Source organism: Epinephelus moara, chromosome 16 (genome assembly GCF_006386435.1).
Source record: "Epinephelus moara isolate mb chromosome 16, YSFRI_EMoa_1.0, whole genome shotgun sequence".
Classification (NCBI taxonomy): Eukaryota; Metazoa; Chordata; class Actinopteri; order Perciformes; family Serranidae; genus Epinephelus; species Epinephelus moara.
In genome coordinates this window covers 33,004,866-33,024,493 of record NC_065521.1, presented here as the reverse complement: position 1 = coordinate 33,024,493, position 19,628 = coordinate 33,004,866, and the positions used below count along the sequence as shown (strand labels likewise).

At 39.3% G+C, this 19,628-nt stretch overlaps 1 protein-coding gene across 1 annotated transcript; it reads right to left on the bottom strand.

The window, feature by feature from the left end:
* Nucleotides 1-4,311: 4,311 nt before the first annotated feature.
* LOC126402339 (cadherin-2-like) lies at nt 4,312-8,852 on the bottom strand. Its single transcript, XM_050064239.1, has 10 exons — nt 8,756-8,852; nt 8,487-8,656; nt 8,225-8,356; nt 7,946-8,128; nt 6,989-7,305; nt 6,742-6,884; nt 6,425-6,649; nt 6,084-6,302; nt 5,714-5,844; nt 4,312-4,548 (listed from the first exon to the last, which is right to left on the bottom strand). The coding sequence occupies exons 1-10, from the start codon at nt 8,850-8,852 to the stop codon at nt 4,312-4,314; spliced, it is 1,854 nt and encodes a 617-aa protein (XP_049920196.1).
* Between the last annotated feature and the right edge of the window lie 10,776 nt (nt 8,853-19,628).

Genomic DNA, 19,628 nt, shown 5'->3' with positions numbered 1-19,628 from the left:
TTTAATTAAGTAAAAGAATGAGCAGTCTTGAAGAAGAAAATTAAAATGCAAATAGGATGATTGATGATTAATTTTATATATGAGTCAAATAATGCAGCCACATTCTTAAAATGAAAAAGCATTTCTGCAAATACATTTTAATTTAAATATTAGTCACGATTCGCTTCCATACACCAGCACTTTTAAAGTCTTTAATTATTTTATTTTGCTATGATTATGTTGCCTGGTTGCAAAAAAATCCCATGTCTTGTATCTTCAGTTTGATCTAAGTCATGTGTGCAGATCAAATGAGGTCAGAGTGCTAGATTAGCATTTTATTACTCTTAACTGCCTCTGGCATCTCTACTTAGTTCATGCAACAAGTACACTTTAACACACTGTAACTGTCAGCAACAGCATCTTACAGAGGAAACATAAAGCCAAAATATCTAAACTTAGGTCAAATAAAATCACAAAGACATAAGATTGTTTTTGGCAGCAACATGGGGAGTCGTTGATATGAACAACCATCTTGTGGTCGTAATTTTCATACAGTACCAACACTGTTGACAGCTGCTGTCATTGGTTTAAAAACACTGTGTTCAGAAACTTGCTTGAGTGTGCTAAACATTTTTGATGGGATTATGACTGGAATTATATGCAGGGTGAGAAATCAGTGAACTCGACTCAACTCTTCACCCCTCTAACAAGCTGTGTGACATTTCTGCTGCCACCACTCCCTCACTGACAACCTCTTCACCTAGCTTGCAAGTGTACAAGAAGAATTAATAAAACTAATCATAGTCATTAAAAACGCAGCCCTTAGATTATAGCATATGGTGTTTGGTATAGTTTTATTGTAATTGGTTCAATAATTGCTTGCCTCTTTTTTCCCTCTTCAAGTAAAATGTTTTTACCCACAAGGTTGCTACCTGCATGTTTTTTTAGTGATGGCGAATACAAATCTCTTTCCATTTCAATTTGTTTTTTGAGTGGATGCAAGTTCAAGACAGCAGATGCAAAAATGTACACAAGAAAACAAAGCAAGGAATGAATATTGCTGCAACACAAGTTGTGTAAATTCAACACCACTGTATCACCATGCCATTAGAAACCAGTCAGAATTCTGCTGGTCCATATCAGGGATCTTTTACAAAACGGTACTGTTTTGAGAGTGATAGGCAGAAATAAAACATCCTATATACTTTAAAATATTCCTGTTTCCACAGATAAACTTACAGTTTAAAGATAAAAAGAAAGACTGCCCTGACAAAACCTCTAGAGTTACAAATGATGTGCTGCTAAAAGCACTGAGACATGACAGCCAAAAACAAGCAAACACACCCATTCACTGTCGAAACGTAACAATTCAAAATCACCAGAGCATGACAGTGCTAATTCCATCTTTAAGCAAGCAAAACAGTCTCTTCAGACATAATCCTTGTTTCATGGAGAGATGCCAGTGTACATTACCAGGCTTTAGATATGTGAGATGTTTAAGAGAGAAAGATTGTGCCCTTTTGAAGCCATGTTCAATTAATATTTGTTGTTTTTCCCACCCCCACCGCAGCCTCCAGGGTGCTCACGGCACAGCTGCCCTTCATGGAGCGAAGTGTTCATGCCACCTTTGTTGGTCAATGGCTTAACCATGTGGACCTCGGGCGTGTTATTGTGACTTCATCCCAGTCAGGCATCTTTGAGAACCCTCAGTCCACTGTTGGCACAGCCTCTAATCTCATCTGTTACATGCATGGTACTATCACTCATCTTTTAACACTATCACTGTGTGTGATAAAAATGAACTGCTAGCTGCTTTTAAATGATATTTCATGTTTGTTTGTTTTTTCATGGCCATGTTGTTTAGGCGTTGCAGAAAGAAGGTCGGACTATCCTCAGAAAGGCTTCTAGATGGAACAGCAGCTCCCACAGTGTCCTGTCTGCACATCACTGGCTCCTCCTGCCTGGCCACAGCAACAAGTAAACACACACTGTATTAACTGGTGGAAATAGTCCAGATAGTTAATAAATCCAGAGACCCCATGCTATTATATTTAGGTTCAAGAAATCACACAAAAATACTGTGGTGAGCAAAGTGAAGAATGCGTTCACTGTCCATACAGCAGTTCCATTTGTGATTTGTGATTTCATAAGTTGAATGCCACTCCCATTTACATAACCTTAAAAATGTACCTGTATTTACCTTATTAAAACTTAAAAACGTACCTTATTATAACTTTAACTTGATGAAATGGTGCGTAAATCATGGATTCAGGAGAAGTCAGTATTTTACAGGAAAACAGATTAAATTATTTTGAGTTTTATTTTGACCTTTGCATTGATGTAAGTTAGGCCTTACATCAATGCCAAACGTTTGATGTGAGTAAAAATAAATGAGGCCGGTTAACATATTCTTTTGGATAGTATAAAATATATGATATGCTTTTATTTCCAGAGACGTGGAAGTGTACTCACACAGAGGCTCATACATGTACACATCCACAGGACAGACAGACACAAAAACACCCAGAGTCAACAAACACAAAACCAGCCTGACAAGGTGACAGCGGTTGACTTGAATTTATGGTGCAACCGTTGGCATCAGCACTTATCATGCTTCCTTGTAAGTGCTCTGACTTCTCCCCTCTGAAGATACTCTTGAAAAGCCTGACTAAAGTGCTGACAGTAAACACATGACAAGCTTGTACTGTACTATGCAGCATAGCAAAGGCTAAGCCTTAAAAGTCTTAGCCTATTGAGACCTGAGCTGTTGTTTGGTATGCATTTTTAATTTCTCCGAGGTCTTTGGGATTAGTAGGACCTGATAAATATAAAAAAGTAAGCACTGTCTTTGAACAGTGAGTAGGTTTTGAAAAAAAATGATGTCCTTAAATGGGGACATTGTGTTTATTTTTGATAGTCACAAAGTCACAAGTGCGTTAAAAGTGTAAAACTGTTTATTTCAATGCCTGAACATTATTGTGCAAAAACAAAATTACATACAGTGCAACATTTGTTGAGTGTTTTGCAACTCTGTGGGTTAGAGGTCACTGTTTAAGTTTAAACTTTGCAAAACTGTCAGGTGCCCCGAGCGGTTGGTACCTTGCTCAAGGGCACCTCGGCAGTGCCCAGGAGGTGAACTGGCACCTCTCCAGCCACCAGTCCACACTCCATATTTGGTCCAGACGGGGACTTGAACAGGCGACCCTCCGGTTCCCAACCCAAGTCCCTATGGACTGAGCTACTGCCACCGTGCACTGAGTGCTTCACATGAAAACAGACAGAATGGACATAAAACAGGCTAACAAGGCAATTCAATAGAAAAGGACATTTAAAACCAGACAAAACATAAGATGACAATAAAGTATATAGAAGATAGAAGATAGCGCAGTGTTTGCAAAATCATAAATCTTAAAATCCTTAAATCATTAAACCATAAATCATAAAATCAAATAAACAAGCTTCAACCATAAGGTTTGATCAGGTTTTTTAACCTGTCCACTGTTTTTACATAGATTAGTGTATTTTAATCTTGCTACCACTAGATGGCACGTAAAACTGTCCACTTACGAGGACAACAGGTCCAAGTTAAACAAAGTGAAGTAAAAGGTGCAGCTCTCCCAAAATCAAATGTGCTCAAGCCCAGAACAGACAAACCAAACACTGGCTCTAGATAGAGCCATTTGTGTTTTTGCGTTTGTTTTGGAGAGGAGTAGGATAATTCGTCTCCCTGTAAAAACTACTGAACAATGAACACAGGGGGAAGCTGCCTGCAGTGTGTAATCCTTACTGCTAAATGCCACTAAATTCCCTAGGTGTTACACACTGAACTTTTTTTGTTTTGTTTAAACCTTCATTCAATAACAAATTCTGGCCATTACAACATCAAGTTGATAATAAAGTAATAACAGTACAAATTGCAGACTGAACATAGAACTCTCATGGAAAAGAAACAATACAATAAAATAGAAAATAAATAAAAGGGTCCGAGGTGTAACGAGAAAATGATCTATGAATGTTTCTGTAACTATGCAAAGACACAGAAGGTCATGCAGCATGAAATGCTTCAGTTGCTAAAAAGGTCTCTATGGCAGTACAACTTGAAATGAGCAATTCATTTTTGCCCCTGACAGCATTGACAGATACAGAATCTATAAAAGATTCAAGAAAATAGACAAATCCTTCAGGTGTAGCATGTAGCATGTGTAGCATGTAGCATAACTGGCTGTGAGGCACCAGAGGCATCAGAAAGATTATGCTCTAAATCACCTTGTTGCGTATCCAGGGAATATTTATGATCAAGGATTAATAGCGATGGAGTGTTCATTTCGGAGATCAGAGTCGCTGTCTTAAGTCTTGTTGTAGTGTGAGCAGGCTTTCACTTGGCATGCAGACTGAGGCCAGAGTATTGAACCTGTAATCCAGGTCCTGGTCCAAGTTTGGGTCAAAGGGAGTGTCAGAGATGGAGATGGCATCAAGCTCAAAGTTGGTCTCTGGGTCTCCTTCCTCAGCATACACATGAGGAGCATAATCACCCAGCTCCTCTCCTGGTGCCTGCTGGGCGTACAGCATCTACAGTTCACAGGGGAGGAAAAAAGGAAAGGAGAATATAATTTTAAAAAAGACACAGAACTACCATAGATTCGTAGTAATTATTAAATTCTTGTCATTACCTCATTAAGTCTTTCGATCACCATTTCACGTCTTACATCATTCACTTCTCCAGAGCATGTTTTTTGTCCAGCCCAAGTCTGGGAAATCAGAAGCAGAAAGTTATTTGATTCCAGCTGTTTTAGATAACATCATAAAATGTAATAGCTAAACTCTGTGGCTATAAAAATAGTAGTGTAGATTGCAGTACCCCATGTATAGAGTGTCTGTGTTGATGTGTCATTCTCATGGTTGATGATGCACCCACTGACTGGAAAATCAAGCATTTCTCTGGTTAATACTTAACATGGTGTCAATGTTTTAAACATGGTAGAATTAATTTAACTGGAAAATGTCACAGCTTAGCATAATTCTTGACATCTAGGTCTTTAAACTTGGGTGCAATACTCAGAATCAATAATAATAATAGTTTCAGTACTAAACATCAGCGTGGGTCTAACGTAGGTTTAATATGCATCGGCAGATCCACGTTACATACGTCTGTATCATCACTGCAGTGTATTTTATATATTTTATATCTGGTCACATATCTCGCCGCATCCAGGCTCCATCTTACTCCCTCTTCACTTCCTCTCTGTGCAGTTCCCATACAAGTAAAGTTACATCCAGACTACTTTCAGCAGAACATATAGTAAAAATAATAATGGTTTCTGTACCAGATCCAAATAGTCCATTCGCCGCTTAAGTTTTTCAGATTGGCATGTGGCGTGCTCTGTCTGGGCATCTACCACTGCCTCACCTGTTGACTGCAAAGAAGCAATTTCATAAGTCAGTCATGACCATGTTAGTTTAAATAGAGAAAGAATTATTGACCATTTGTCATGATGCATGATAGAATAAGAAATGTCTGTTTAATAAGATTGTTATTAAATTTTCATCACTTACTAGCTTTATCTGTGGAACTTGAGACACTATTTGGGCTTGTATCTCACTCTGACTGTATTCTTTGTTTAACTGCTCAAGTGCCACCTGTTGAAAGTTTGAATACAGTTGTAAGAATCAGACAAAGGAAACATTGCTTTCTGTTTAATCAAGTTCAGGTAATTTTACAATGAAAATGATTTACCTTGCAGTCGGTTCCTGGTCTCTCAATGTTACAGACCATCAGATGTTGTTCGGAACCTTCAACTCTGTCTGGCAACTGTACAGGTCTACCGTCTCTCTTACAAGACACCAGAATAGCCAAAAGTAGCATACCTGGCACACAAAGACCACGCACAAATCAAATCATACAGTTTTATGTCCTAAATGAGGCTATTTATCTTTTACCATTTGAAGGGTTCATGACCAAAGCATAAAAACATTTATACTATGTTTAATTTAGAAGATAGTGTGTAACTGTGGCTTGGTGTTTTCTTTTTTAACTTTTCAACACAGGGATAAGACAGTTTTCACACGATACTAGCAATTCAAAGTATTTTGGATATGCGTCCCACCTGCAAGCAGTAGTATGACGAAAGCAATGATCCCGATTGCTCCTCCTCCGATCACAGCTTTGTGGATGTGACAGTTTGGCCTGGCTGGGTCTACGCACTTACACACAGTAACTGACAGGTTGTGTTCGGTTCTTATGCCTTGAAGATCAAATACTTCCAGCAACAGCTCATAATGTCCAGAATCAACTGTCTTCTCTTTTACCAGGTAGATTGAATGCCCTGTAAGATTCATTGTGACATACTGTGTGAAGTAGACTTAGAGGTTTGTGTTAATAGTGGTGACATTATTTGCTGTTATTGATCTTGCTCCGTTTGAAGAAGCTGTCAGATCGAGAGCTCACCTCGTGTAGGGTCAAGCTTCCACTTGCCCTTCACATTTCCCTGGAGCTTGAAGGTGAAAGGTCCACCATGAGGGTCTTCATCTGGGTCCATGGCTGTGATGTTGGCCCGAGAGAGTCCATCAGATTGGCAAATATCAATTGTTATTACAGGCGGGAATGGAGGATTGTCATTCTCATCGGTGATATGGATGCTCAGGGTTGCGGTGCCTGTCATTGGAGGTTGACCTGGTGACCAAAAACACATAGTGTGCATTTACAGTGATGTGATAAAGAAACTGTGATTAATAACAGTGTGTAAATACTCCTGTAGGTCATACCATTGTCAACAGCCCATATTGTGACTGTATAGATATTGTTTTTCACATAGGATGACTCTCGGTCTATGATCTTCGTTGTGGTTATTTTTCCAGTCTTGATGTCCACTGTAATCCAACCAGCTGGATCGTAGCTTTTTCTGTATCTGAAACACACAAAGTATATGTGTGGTGTTAGATATGCTCAAGTTCTCCACTGATGAATATTGTTCTGTGAGATGGACATGTAGCTAAAGTCTACACGACTTACACAATTATGTTGCCACTGGTGACGTCAGGGTCTTTCGCCGTAAATGTCCACAGATGCCAGCCCACCTTGACATTCTCGACCACCGTAATTTGTTTGCTAGGTGTGTCGAAGTATGGAGCCTCATTGACATCCTCTACAATTATGGACACTTGGCGGGTGGACAGATGTGTTTTCTTTGTCACAGTCTCACCACTAACAATTACTACTTGCCAAAGGCCAGTGGTGCTGCGACTCACCACTTTGCATGTTTGATAGGAGATCTCATTCTCCACACTGATAGTCAAGTTCCTCAAAGGACCGTCTTTATAGTCCAGATGCTGTAAAAGAAGTGAAAATCAAATGTTGGTTTGATTGAGAGTTGTTCTGATACTTTTTTGTCCTTCTCAATACGGATTCGGATAACTGAACTTGTGTATCGGCCAGTAATGAGTACCGATGCAGTACCAGTGTGTTGAGGAAAAATTCAACAGCTGTATACTTCTAACCCTGTATGGATGTGAAATCATTGCCATCATTATTGTGTGGTATGGCTCAGATTAAACCCTTTGTAAAACATGAAGAACATGAACAAAGAATTAATGCCAAATAACTTCTTTTTATTGTCTATTTTGATGGTCAGTCTTTGAATTTTTTTTTTTTAAAATAGTACAGTAACAAAACTGCCATTTTGTCTGGGTATAAAACTACTTTATAGTTTATTGATAGATTAATAAATAAGGTACCAGATTGGTGTATAGACATGAATACATGTCAATACCCAGTCTAGCATTTTAGGCAGTATCAGAGACATTTCCGACACTGGTATCTGTATCAGAACAACTCTAGTTTTAAGACAAATATTGAACTTTGTACCATAATCTGATATGACATCCTACATCAGACGGGTTTTTACGAGCCAAATAATTATTGCGCTGTAGCTCAAAAAGATCAGTTTATGTACGATCACAGACAAAATACCTTTTGCACATACAGTTGTCCCTCATTTGTTTCAGGATCAGTAGTGATTTTGAAGTTGTTGTTTGGGTCTCCTTGGATTTGATATTTAGCTCTCCAGGCCGGTGTACCTTTGCTGTCTTCGTCTGTAACTTGCAGACGTGAAACAAGAACACTCTCTTCTCTTTCTTTCACTCTCCCTTGACCCTGGTATTAAAATATAAAATTAGACTTATTATGAAAAGAGACTGATTAATAATAGTCATTGCATTCCTCGTGGTAGTGAAAGAAGTAATTGCTCACTGTTTGTCCAATGATTTGAGGAAGGTGGTTATTTCCATCTTCTATGTTGACTATGACGGTGCAGGAGCTGGAGAGCTGTTTTTTTTCTCCACGGTCCCGGGCCTCCACTATAATGGTGTATTTCTCTGCTTTCTGATTGGTTCAAAAGAACAGTCACTTAATAAAGAAATTATCATCAAATGTGTTTGTATTATTCAAACTCAAGATGGAAGTTTGGAGATCTGATTAGAGGATTATGCAGTCAAGCAGTGAGTCCTCTCACCTGACGGTCCAGACACCCTTTAAATGAAATCGTTCCAGTATGAATTTCCTGGGTTAAGTAGAACTCCGTCTCAGATGGTCGAGGAGTAACTGAGATTATTTTTAAATCAAACAATCTGTTGCTCTCATCAGTGTCATCATCGCTTGCCGTAATGGTAATTATTGCAGCGCCTGTCAGTATCAGAAGAGAGGAATTGTTGCTTTTATTTAATAATAGCATTTCATAATAATAGCAGTAAAGATTACATGAAGAAAAATGCCTCAAATTACCTTGTGATATTAACTCAAAGATGGTGACCACATAGATTTCCCGTTCAAACTTTGGAGGGTTGTCATTTGCATCAAGAATCGATATGTCAACCTCCATCGCTGCGCGTATTTTTTGATTATTACTGTCAAATGACTGATAATTTAGCTGTAATGCAAAGACAAGAATTGTGAAATAATGAAACTGTGCTTCACATCCCTAGGGCATTCACACACACACACACGCACAAACATCCAGGAGAATGTTGTAAAAATGCTTATTTAGCAAATGTCTTCGAACCTTTAAAACTCTGTATTTCTCATAGTCGACAGGGCCGAGGACGCTGAGGAATCCTGTGTTTTTGTTGATTTGTAATATGCCTTTTGGTTCCTCATCCACACCTTGACCATGGATTTCAAAAAAACTGGCTTTCTCCTCAACTTTAATCTGTAGGGAGTCAAAACACAGCAGCACATAATTTTGTAATGAGCTATTTGCATCTTGTCATATGTACCATTCATATCTGTGCATTGTGACTCATGGTAGATACTCACAAGGCCCAGTTGGTACGGGAACTCTCCATCATAGCCTTCGTCAATACTGAATATAGCATTTCTTTTTTGCCGCTTCAAAATTTCTGACAATGACCTGTGAGCTCCCAAGCACTGCAGAAACATTACATCACATTTGTTACATCAGATAATAATTCACTTGAGTTAAAAAAAAAATGCTATTTTTTTTCTGGAAACCTGTTTCTCGTAATTCTGAGATAATAAGCTTGTTAATTCAGAATACTGAGCCTCATTTGGAATGTTTCTGAATGTTATGATTATTATTTACAAAGACTTTTTAAAAATGTTGTAATAAAGCTCTGAACACATTATTAAACAATTCACTCACATGGGACAACACTTACATTTTATCTATAATGGCAACATGTTCTCATCCCAACTCGTCAATTATTTTGTCAGTGGACCTACATGTCAAAATATGACACACTGGGTACCTTCCTGTATCAGTTTTGGACGTTTAGGGATGGCATGGCAATTTATGCTTGTTACATGCATTGTGTCTTTTAAAAAGACACTTTTGTTTTCAAAGGAAATGTAAAGTTATGCTTGTTACATGCATACAGTTGCAACGTATGTAAAACACTTTTTTTTAGGTTTATTTCCTTAAGTTTAGGCAACAAAAGTCTGTGGTAAGGTTTAGAAAGAAACATTATGGCTTGGCTTAAAATAAGGACGATTGTTACAAACGTCATGTAAACGTCACTCGCATGTCACTAGCGTAGTGTGCTACACATACTAGCACACTACGTTGTTAGCAACTGATCTCCTTTGACTTTTGGTTTCACTAGGGAACTGAACAGCGGGATCCCTGGTGAGGGCCCAGAGTCTTCTTGACCAATCAATTTCCACTCCCCCCAACCCTACACGGACTTTCTTGCTCTGTATACTACAGTATTTGTTGGTGGTGTTGCAAACTATCGCTGGCCAGTGTGTTTCATACAGCTGCAAAGTATGCCTCTACGTGGGTATACGGGGGTACGTGGCGGTATTTGACAAGTAGGGAGTGAGAATGGGTGAGAATGTTTACAGATGTAACCTGTGTCTGCTGCATTTGTAGAATCAGTTGGATGAAAACATAGTTTTAAAAGCAAAAAAAAAAATCGTAGTACTATTTTGTGTACTTAATCAAGTATTATGCAAAATAAATACTGAAATACTGCCATCCAAGATAAATTCTTACCAGCATCAGGAAAAGACTGAGATGTATTGTCTCCATAGTATATCCAGATCATGTGTTGTTATAGAAGTTAGTCCCTCAGTTGATAGAGTACTCCTTGGATGCATCTGAATGGGAGGTCAACTGTAGAATCTGACTTAAGTATATCTGTGAGTGGGAGGGCCTGTGTGTAATAGATGACCTCATATGAAACTAAGGCAAGTGACTTCTTAGCATCAGGGTGTGCACAAATAACTATGTATCTGTACGTATGTGTCAACATACATGACTATACCTTTGGTATGTAACACTTTCTGTCACAGAAGTACTGTTTTTCATTTTACTGTTTGTTGTTGTATGGTAGACTGACCAAGCGTCCTCTTTTGCCCGGACATGTCCACTTTTCATGTCCTGTCCGGGGCGTCCGGGGGGTGTTTATAAATTGATGATAATGTCCAGTTTTTCTTGTTTGTGTGTGTGTGTGTGTGTGTGTGTGTTAGAGTGCGGCACAGGCCGCATATTTCTGTCTGAACCCGACAGTCATTCTGTTTTGTTATGTCCGAAACCGAACTGAGCCCGACATTATTTAATTACTAAAGCACTGAGTTTGTGTCACACAGTTGTTATGGTTACAGGCTATTTAACAGGCCGGGCATGCACCGTGGGTGCTCCGCGGAGAGGGAGACCTCTGTGTTTGAGACGGGAGCGGGTGGCGGAAGGTCCGAGGCTTCCAGCAAGGGGAGAGGTACAAACAAACAGCCAATGTGTGTGTGTGTTCTGTTCAGGTGTTGTCACGTAAATAACAGTTCCCAAGCAATAAACAGGACAGACAATAGGATTTTATTTATTTTTACACTACATTTTCACTGAAAGCTGACCAAATCCGACCCGAGCCTGAATACAATTTATACATTTTTGACCGAACCCGGCCCGACCCGTCAGGTAGGCCTACCGTCGGGATCCATCGGGCTCGGATCGGGTAGCCACACTCTAGTGTATGTATGTGTCCCCTATCTATAGGGGCCTATCTGAATTTCTGTCTTTGAGAGATATTATTTTGTAATATAACTGAATTTTCTATCCATACATATAAACTTTAAATATATTAAAAATATAAGGCATCTTTGAGTAAACTGCGAGTATCATTTAAGTAGGCTATCTCGTGGCCGGCCGAGTGTCCTCTTTTTTTTAAATATATATTTTTTAAATATATATATATAAATATGGTCACCCTATATGGCACGGTGGTGTGGTGGTTAGCACTGTCGTCTCACAGCAAGAGGGTTCCTGGTTCGATCCCAGGAGGGAGCCCTTCTGTGCAGAGTTTGCATGTTCTCCCTGTGTCAGCGTGGGTTTCCTCCAGGTACTCCAGCTTCCTCCCACAGTCCAAAGACATGCAGGTTAATTGGTGACTCTAAATTGTCCGTAGGTGTGAATGGTTGTCTGTCTCTATGTGTCAGCCCTGTGATAGTCTGGTCTCTAATACACACAGGCCGGGAATACGCACACACATGCACAAACAGGACCTATATATGTATTAATAGAAAATGTAGGAGCAAGGGGGATGCCTTGGACAGGCGCCCGAACAGTTTGGGGTTCAGTGCCTTGCTCAAGGGCACCTTAGCAGTGCTCAGGAGGCAAACAAGCACCTCTCCAGCTACCAATCCACACTACATATTTGGTCTGGTCTCTCAGGTTCCCAGCCCAAGTCCCTATGGACTGAGCTACTGCCGCCCCCATAGTATGAAAATGAATTATATACTGTAAAATGCAATCTATTTTCCCCCAGTGACTATTTCATTCCATAATGCCACCCTTCATCACAGCCAATACAAACAGGACAGAGCCAGTTATGTCACTGACTTTCATGTCTATCTCAGTGTTGGTACTGAACTTCGTCATTGTGAAAATAAGTTGGAAATTTCGTAATTAAACATTGCGTCACAGTTCAAGTTAAAAGTGCTCATGGTGCGCCAGGAACAATGAGGCCTGCTGACACATCATATTGACCTTTAGCATTTCCCGAATTGCCTTTTAATCATCAGTTTGCTGGATAAGGCAGGTCTGGCTGAATTGTGACACTTGAGTGACTGGTTGTTTTCACTTTGTGGTTTCTCTGAATAATTTAATGTAGGTTGGTCACACAGAAATGTGTTTTTGGGACAGTTGTCCTAACATAATTACCAATTAGTTTTATTGAGAGGAGTTTTTTCAAGTCAAATATGTGTTAAATTTAGGGACGTATTCCAGCTGTCCTTTTGCAGTTGATTTACTATGTGCACTAGTTGAAGAGACTGAAAGACAGAGTTAGCTGCATGCATTATTACATGCAGTTTAATCCAGTTGGGTGCAGAACTTTCTTAATAACACAAAGAGAGAAGCTTTATTGTGTTTGTATAAGAAACTATTAATAACAAGGCCTTTTATACTCACTTAATTGCATTCGTATGAAGATTCAACTGAACCTTTGTTGACTTTGAGTTACTTTGAATCATTTCATGCTCCCTTGTGTCTTTTACTGTTCATCAGTGTTAATAATGTGCTTTGTTGTTTGGCTCTTATATATATTTATTATTTCCAGTTCATTAACAAACTCATTCATTCATTGTGTATCTCCCTCCTTTTAAAAAGAATAATGTGCTGTCTGTGCTCATTGTGATAGCAGTGGAACTATGCTGACTGACAACAAAGTGACTGACAGTTGATAAAAGACACTGGTCGTCATTCCATGAGTTCCATTTACTTTATTTACTACACAATAGAGCAACTGACATTTCCTGGATGTGCCAGTCACACAGGAATGTTTCACGTCTCTTAGGTTATGTTCCATTACTACGTACCTCTTAACCAGTTCACAGCAGAAAATATTAATTAAACTGTAGTTTTATATGTTGGTAATATGTATTAAGAGATAAATTATAATTTAAGATAACAAATTTGCTTATCAGAGAGGTATGGCTGATCACCTAAGGACTGTAGCACAGTCTAATTTAAAGTATATCTTTAACATGTGGACGTAAGTCATATTATGATAATACTGAGCCTTATTTTTTTACTACAGGAAAGTGTAGCTCAGCACATGATCATTTAGCCTAGGACGAGCTCTAAGCAGGAACTTAACATGTTTTAGTCAGCACCATACTAAACACTGTGGGATATTTATTAGACAGAGGCGGATCCAATACCATTTACCACACATGTTGATGAACTCACTTCCAAAGAAGAGGTAAGAACTGTTACTCAGCAACACCTTCGATGGGAGATTCGAAACCTATTCTATGAAGCCAGGTTTCAACCCACACACACTCCCTTTTCAACACATTCTCATCCCCACCTCGTACAGATGCTTAGTCAGCGGCCTTACAGGTCAAACTACGTAAAACTAACTAACGAAGTACCCTTCTAGTGTCAGTTTTGGACGCTTGGCGATGGAGAGTCAGTTTACACTTGATAAATGCATTGTCTCCAAAAAAAAAAAACTTTTCTTTTAACAGGAAATGTTCAGATTAAGCTCACTAACTGTGTATAGTCTCTTTTCAAAATAAAACGTAGAGTGCAGGTTAAAACCTTCGTTTTAATATACTTCTTAAGGTTTAGGCAACAAAAGTAGTTAGGTTTAAAAAACCCATCATGGTTTGGCTTAGATTTGTTACTACGTTACATAACGTCACACAAGTCACTATTGTAGTATGCTGCACACACACTAGGTTGTTATGAAAATAACTGGTTTGACTTTTTGTTTCACACGGGACACGAACAGCAGTCAGCCGGGTGAATGCCTCAGAGTTTGTTTGATGCCATCCTGTGAATCTTTGTTGTGAGTACTTGACCAATCTGCGCTGCAAGCCCCACCCCCAAAGTTCCTGTACTTCCCAGAGCCTTTTAAGATTATTTTTTTGGGCTTTTCAGGCCTTTAATGATAGGACAGACTAGCGTGAAATGGGAGAGAGAGAGAGAGAGAGAGAGAGAGAGAGAGGGAGCGGCATGCAGCAAAGGGCCACAGGCTAGAAGCAAATCTGTGGCTGCTGCAGCAAGGACTGAGCCTAAATGTATGGGGCACCTGAACTAACCACTAAGTCACTGACGCCCCATACCAGAGCCATTTTGAGATGGAGTCGCAACAACGGAAGTTCAAAATGCTTGATTACCACGTGATTAACGTAGACTTTGGATAGTTTCATGAAGTTATTGGCAGGCAGTTTAAGTACATGATACAGAGAGACAGCACTCAGATTTTTGGTTAGTAGAAGTCAGTAACTGCACTGATTTATAATATTTATGTAACACATTATATGTAGTTACATCAGTGTGTTTCTTTTTAAAGTAAAATGTGCTAATATATGAGGATTAGTGTTAACAGCTAGGGTTAGATCAGACTTTATCAATCCCACACCCACAAAATTAAAATGCCGCAGCAGCTCAAGAGTCATAGTTGTCAGGAGTTTTCTTTTTACTATGCACTTTGTTACTGCAATAATTTAAATGAATAAATCTCGAATAAACTCAGAAACATGAATAGCACGTCAAGCATTTTGTCTGTGCCCATTCTTGCGTGTTGTCCTCTCATAAAGTCTCCACATTGGTTTGCGGTGCTGCGCAAGGATTCTCCAGTCATTTGGAGAAAGGGGTACACATGCACGGTTCCTCCACTGACACGGAGATGAGAGATTTTGGCTAAAGTCAGCAGGAGCAATTTTACACTCACTACAGATTACAACAACAAAAAAGTGAAGCTATCACTTTCAAAAACTGCATTAGGACCTCTTCCGCGAACAAAGACCACACTGTTGGTAGTTTAGGATGGCTTGCAAAACCCAGGGAGTTGAGACTCAGGGTGGGGGCACTGTCTCATTGCAGGGGGTCTTCAGGCTCCATTGAATCCCCCTGTCATTCTTGTGCTGAAAGAGACAGAGCATGTGACAAAAAGACAGGAGACAGGGTTTGACACACCTGTTTACGCCTGGGTGGAAAATTACCTCGGGAGATGAGGTGTGGTCGTTTTTCCCCAACTGAAGTTATGGAACTTCATTAGTTGAGAATGTTTATAAAAGTATGACAAGTGACATCACCTGCCGATGTGATGAATATGTGTAAAGTTGTCTTATTGATATGTAACGAGTGTATATATGTCCAGTAAGTATAAAGTGTCACTCTCCAGGCACATTTTGAGGCAGACCAGTTTGCCAAGACCCAATCTGGAAATCCATCGGTAAAAAAAAAAAAAAGCACAAAGAGATTAGCCAAGATCAAACAGGGCAAGACTAGGCTTTGAGCAGATGCAGTTCCCACCATCTTTGTGCATTGGGCTGTAGTCAAAAAGGGCAGGTTCCCCGCACCACAATGAACTCTTGACCTGTAACATCATAGTCATCGCCACTCCTGACCTGTAACATCATTGTCATCACCACTCCTGACATCAGTAGTCCTCCCCCTGCAGATGATAATACTAATCCTATGTTCAGTTTGATTCTGGGGTATGAATGTGGATCAAACGAGGTCAGAGTGTTAGATTTGCATATTACTTTCACTGCCACACCCTAACCGTGTCTGGCATCTCTCAGTACATGAATTAATTAGAAAACAACAACAAACACTGTAACTCTCATCAACAGCTTGCAGAGGGAACACAAAGCCAAAATATCTAAATTTATGTCACACAAAAAACACAACTTGCGGGAGCATAATTATACACACATCATGTAAGTGCAAGGCTATCAAAAACCAATGCGCATGAAGGAAAGATGTTAACGCCTACACTGACTCCATGCCGCACAAGTTTAATGAAGACAATTTTTCGTTCCTACTCGAATCTTCGTCAGTTCAAAATGTTTTAAAAGTTTAAATCGTGTCTATACGAGCCTGTGTGGCAAAACAGTTGACAATAAACAAATCCAATAAAATACATAGAAAAAAGTACATGGGATAAAACAGTAATGTGAATGCCACAAAGCCAAACTGCACAATATCAAACATATTTCAATCAGGAGAGACAGAAGAATGACATTAAGAGAATATTTAATACATGTAACAGTCTTTGGCACTTGGGCACCAGAGGGAGATATTTTGTGAGCGGCAGAGAAGGAACCATATTTACAATGAGGAGCAGTAAGAGAAGGCGTATCACTGTGAATCAGCTGATTACTCAATTGACCTACCCAGACAATGACACCTAGAGATAGAGTGAGTATACGTGCAAGGAGTGAATGGCAGGGTGCGAAAGAAACTTACAGCCTTCCTGACTGAATTTTCACTAGAGGTTCATATCTTAATTTATAAAACATTATATCAAAATCTGTTATTCCATACATCAGTGTACATTACCTGTGTTCAAAAATGTATGAAGTTGGAGCAGTTCCTCAGCATTTTTCAGGCCAAGGAACCTTTCGCTGATACAGAGAGATGAAGCAGGGACCTACTACATATCTTGTATAAAACTGAGTTACACATGAAACTGAGCATGTTATGAAGTATGAAGTTGTTTTTTATTGTTAAAAACTTAAAACATGTCTGAAAATACACATTCACATGAATTCAACATATTATTAGCAATGCTAATTTGGCCTATTTTAACACAAAAAATATTTAATTTTCAGTACACAACATTGATGACTGACTAACTGTTACCCATGAATCTTTGTGCAATCATGCTAGCTAGCTAAGGCTAAATCACTGTGCAGCACCTGTCCATAACAGCATGGCTAACGAGTTAGCTTACAGTGACATGCCATTGAAACATATTGGCCAGTAAGCTTTATTATTATATCAAGTGTACGGACATTCTTGTGAGCAACAATAGTGTCAGTGATGTTCAAAAAAACGTTTGAGCAAGAGACTCTATAATACTGTCACGGTGTATAAAATATAAACCTTTATTTATACAAATTATTTTTTTGATTATTTGAAAAGCTTTGTATTGTATGCACCATAAAAGGTTGTGTTTATACATGACACTTTAGGTAAGGGATAATGTATAATGAGCCGGTGAATACTGAAGGGAGTTATTTTCCCAGTATTCACCGGCTCATTATACATTATCCCGCTTATTACACGGCTAATTATCAGTTAAATAAATAATGTTGTCTGCCTCTGCGAAGTGCATTAAAACCGACCGGATTCCACAACTTTTGGTGAAAGTTTTGCACTCACCCAGGCTTAGTGGACTGAACCGAGGCATAAAACTCGCGTAAAATGTCATTAAGCATGACTGCCGAGTGTGTATTCAATTCCGGGTTCTTTTGTTTTTGGCAGAGAAAGTCCATAGGTATTCTTTTTCTTCAGCGGCATCCGTTAAAATCAGCCACTTCTGTTTGTTTTTTCCCTCGGAAGTTGTTTGACAGCTGCAGTGTTGCAGGGCAGCATCCCTAGCAACGCTGGGCTACATAGCAACTGTGTGTAATGACCGTTGCTACTAGCAGCGGTCATTACACAGTAATATCAGACCGCAGAATGCCGCTACTGACCATTTAGAATACAGCATTTAATAGAGCCGTGTAATAAGCCACGTTATTGTAGGCCCAGTTTGATATGCAACTCAGTTTGATACAATGTAGGAGAGGGTCCCTGCTTTACTCTGTTTGAGCTAAGAGGTCCTTGGCCTGAAAAATGTTGAAGATCCCTTCACTTACTTAATACAATACATTTTGTGGACTGATATATGAGATGATGAATTTTGATATAAAGTTTTATTGATTAAGATATATGTTTGATATTTTGTATTTCTCGTTTAATTGTTTATTTTCAATTGTTTTACCACCCTGAGTGATTGAGATGGTTAACCACACCTGCCATCATGGAGTTGTCAGCCTATTGGTGTCCATTACGTATAAATATAGGTGCTGTTTCAACTTTTCAAACATTTTGACCTGACGAAGATCTGAAAATGATCAAAACATTGTGTTCATTAAACCTGTGTGGCATGTGGCCAAGTGTGCAGGCATCACTTCCTTCCTCAAATAAAATGACGAAGACGTAAGACTGTTTTTGGCAGCAACACAGAGATGATAACAACCATCATGTGATCATAGTTTTTATGCAGTACCAACAGTGTTGACAGCTGCTGTCATCAGTTTAAAAAACTGTTGAGAAACTGACTCAAGTGTGCTACACGTGTTAGGTGGGGTTATCCCTGAAATTATATTGTGGACAGTGAACAGTGAACCTGACCTAATTCTACACCCTTCTAACAAGCTGTGTGACATTTCTGCTGCCACCACTCCCTCACTGACAGCCTCTTCACCTAGCGTGCAAGTGTACAAGATGAATTAATACAACTAACCATAGCTGTTAAAAATGAAACCTTTAAATTATAGCACACATGGTTTTAACACTGTAACAGTATCTTGTTTGGTATCATTTTATTATTAGTGCGACAACAAATGAACACTTCCTTTCCCCCTCTCCAAGTAAAAAAAATTTCACCCACAAGGTTGCTACCAGCACATCTTTTAGTGAGGACAAATGCAAGCTCTTTCCATTTCAATTTGTTTTTTGAAACACAGTTTAAAAGGAGCAGTGTGTAGGATTTAGTGACATCAAGCGATGAGGATTGCAGATTGCAACCAGCTAAAACTTCTCCCATGCGCCAGGTGTGACCTCCCACTCAGGATTCCTTCAGTGTTCACTATTCAAGAGGTTGTTACTGAGCAGATTCAGGTACAAATCATTCGGTCTCTGACGCAACTCATGCAAACAGGCCAGTAGCCCAGCACCTGCTAATGTGTGCCAACCGTTTTTCTCTGATATCATACGATCTCAGACATTCGGAAGGCCTTTAACGGTAGCTTAATTATCAGCAGAGGTCTTTTTCTCTCCAAAACATTTAAACGACTTAAAATGTGGAATAAAGGAGTTTAATGTATGAAAATCTGTGTTTTTACGATGGTGCTCAAAGCGGAGGGGCTGCTGACTACAGTGGCCATCGCGAAAAACACTAATGGCCCTTTCTAGAGCCTCTAGTGTTTGGGTTTTCCGTTCTGGGCTACTGTAGAAACATGACGATGTAACATGATGGACTCTGTGGACGAGGACCCGCTCCCTATGTACACTAAAAAGCTCATTCTGAGGTACCAAAACATTTAATTACATCTGTGAATATATCCCCCTAAATCCTACACACTGGACCTTTAAGACAGCAGATGCAATAATGTACACAAGAAAACAAAGCAAGGA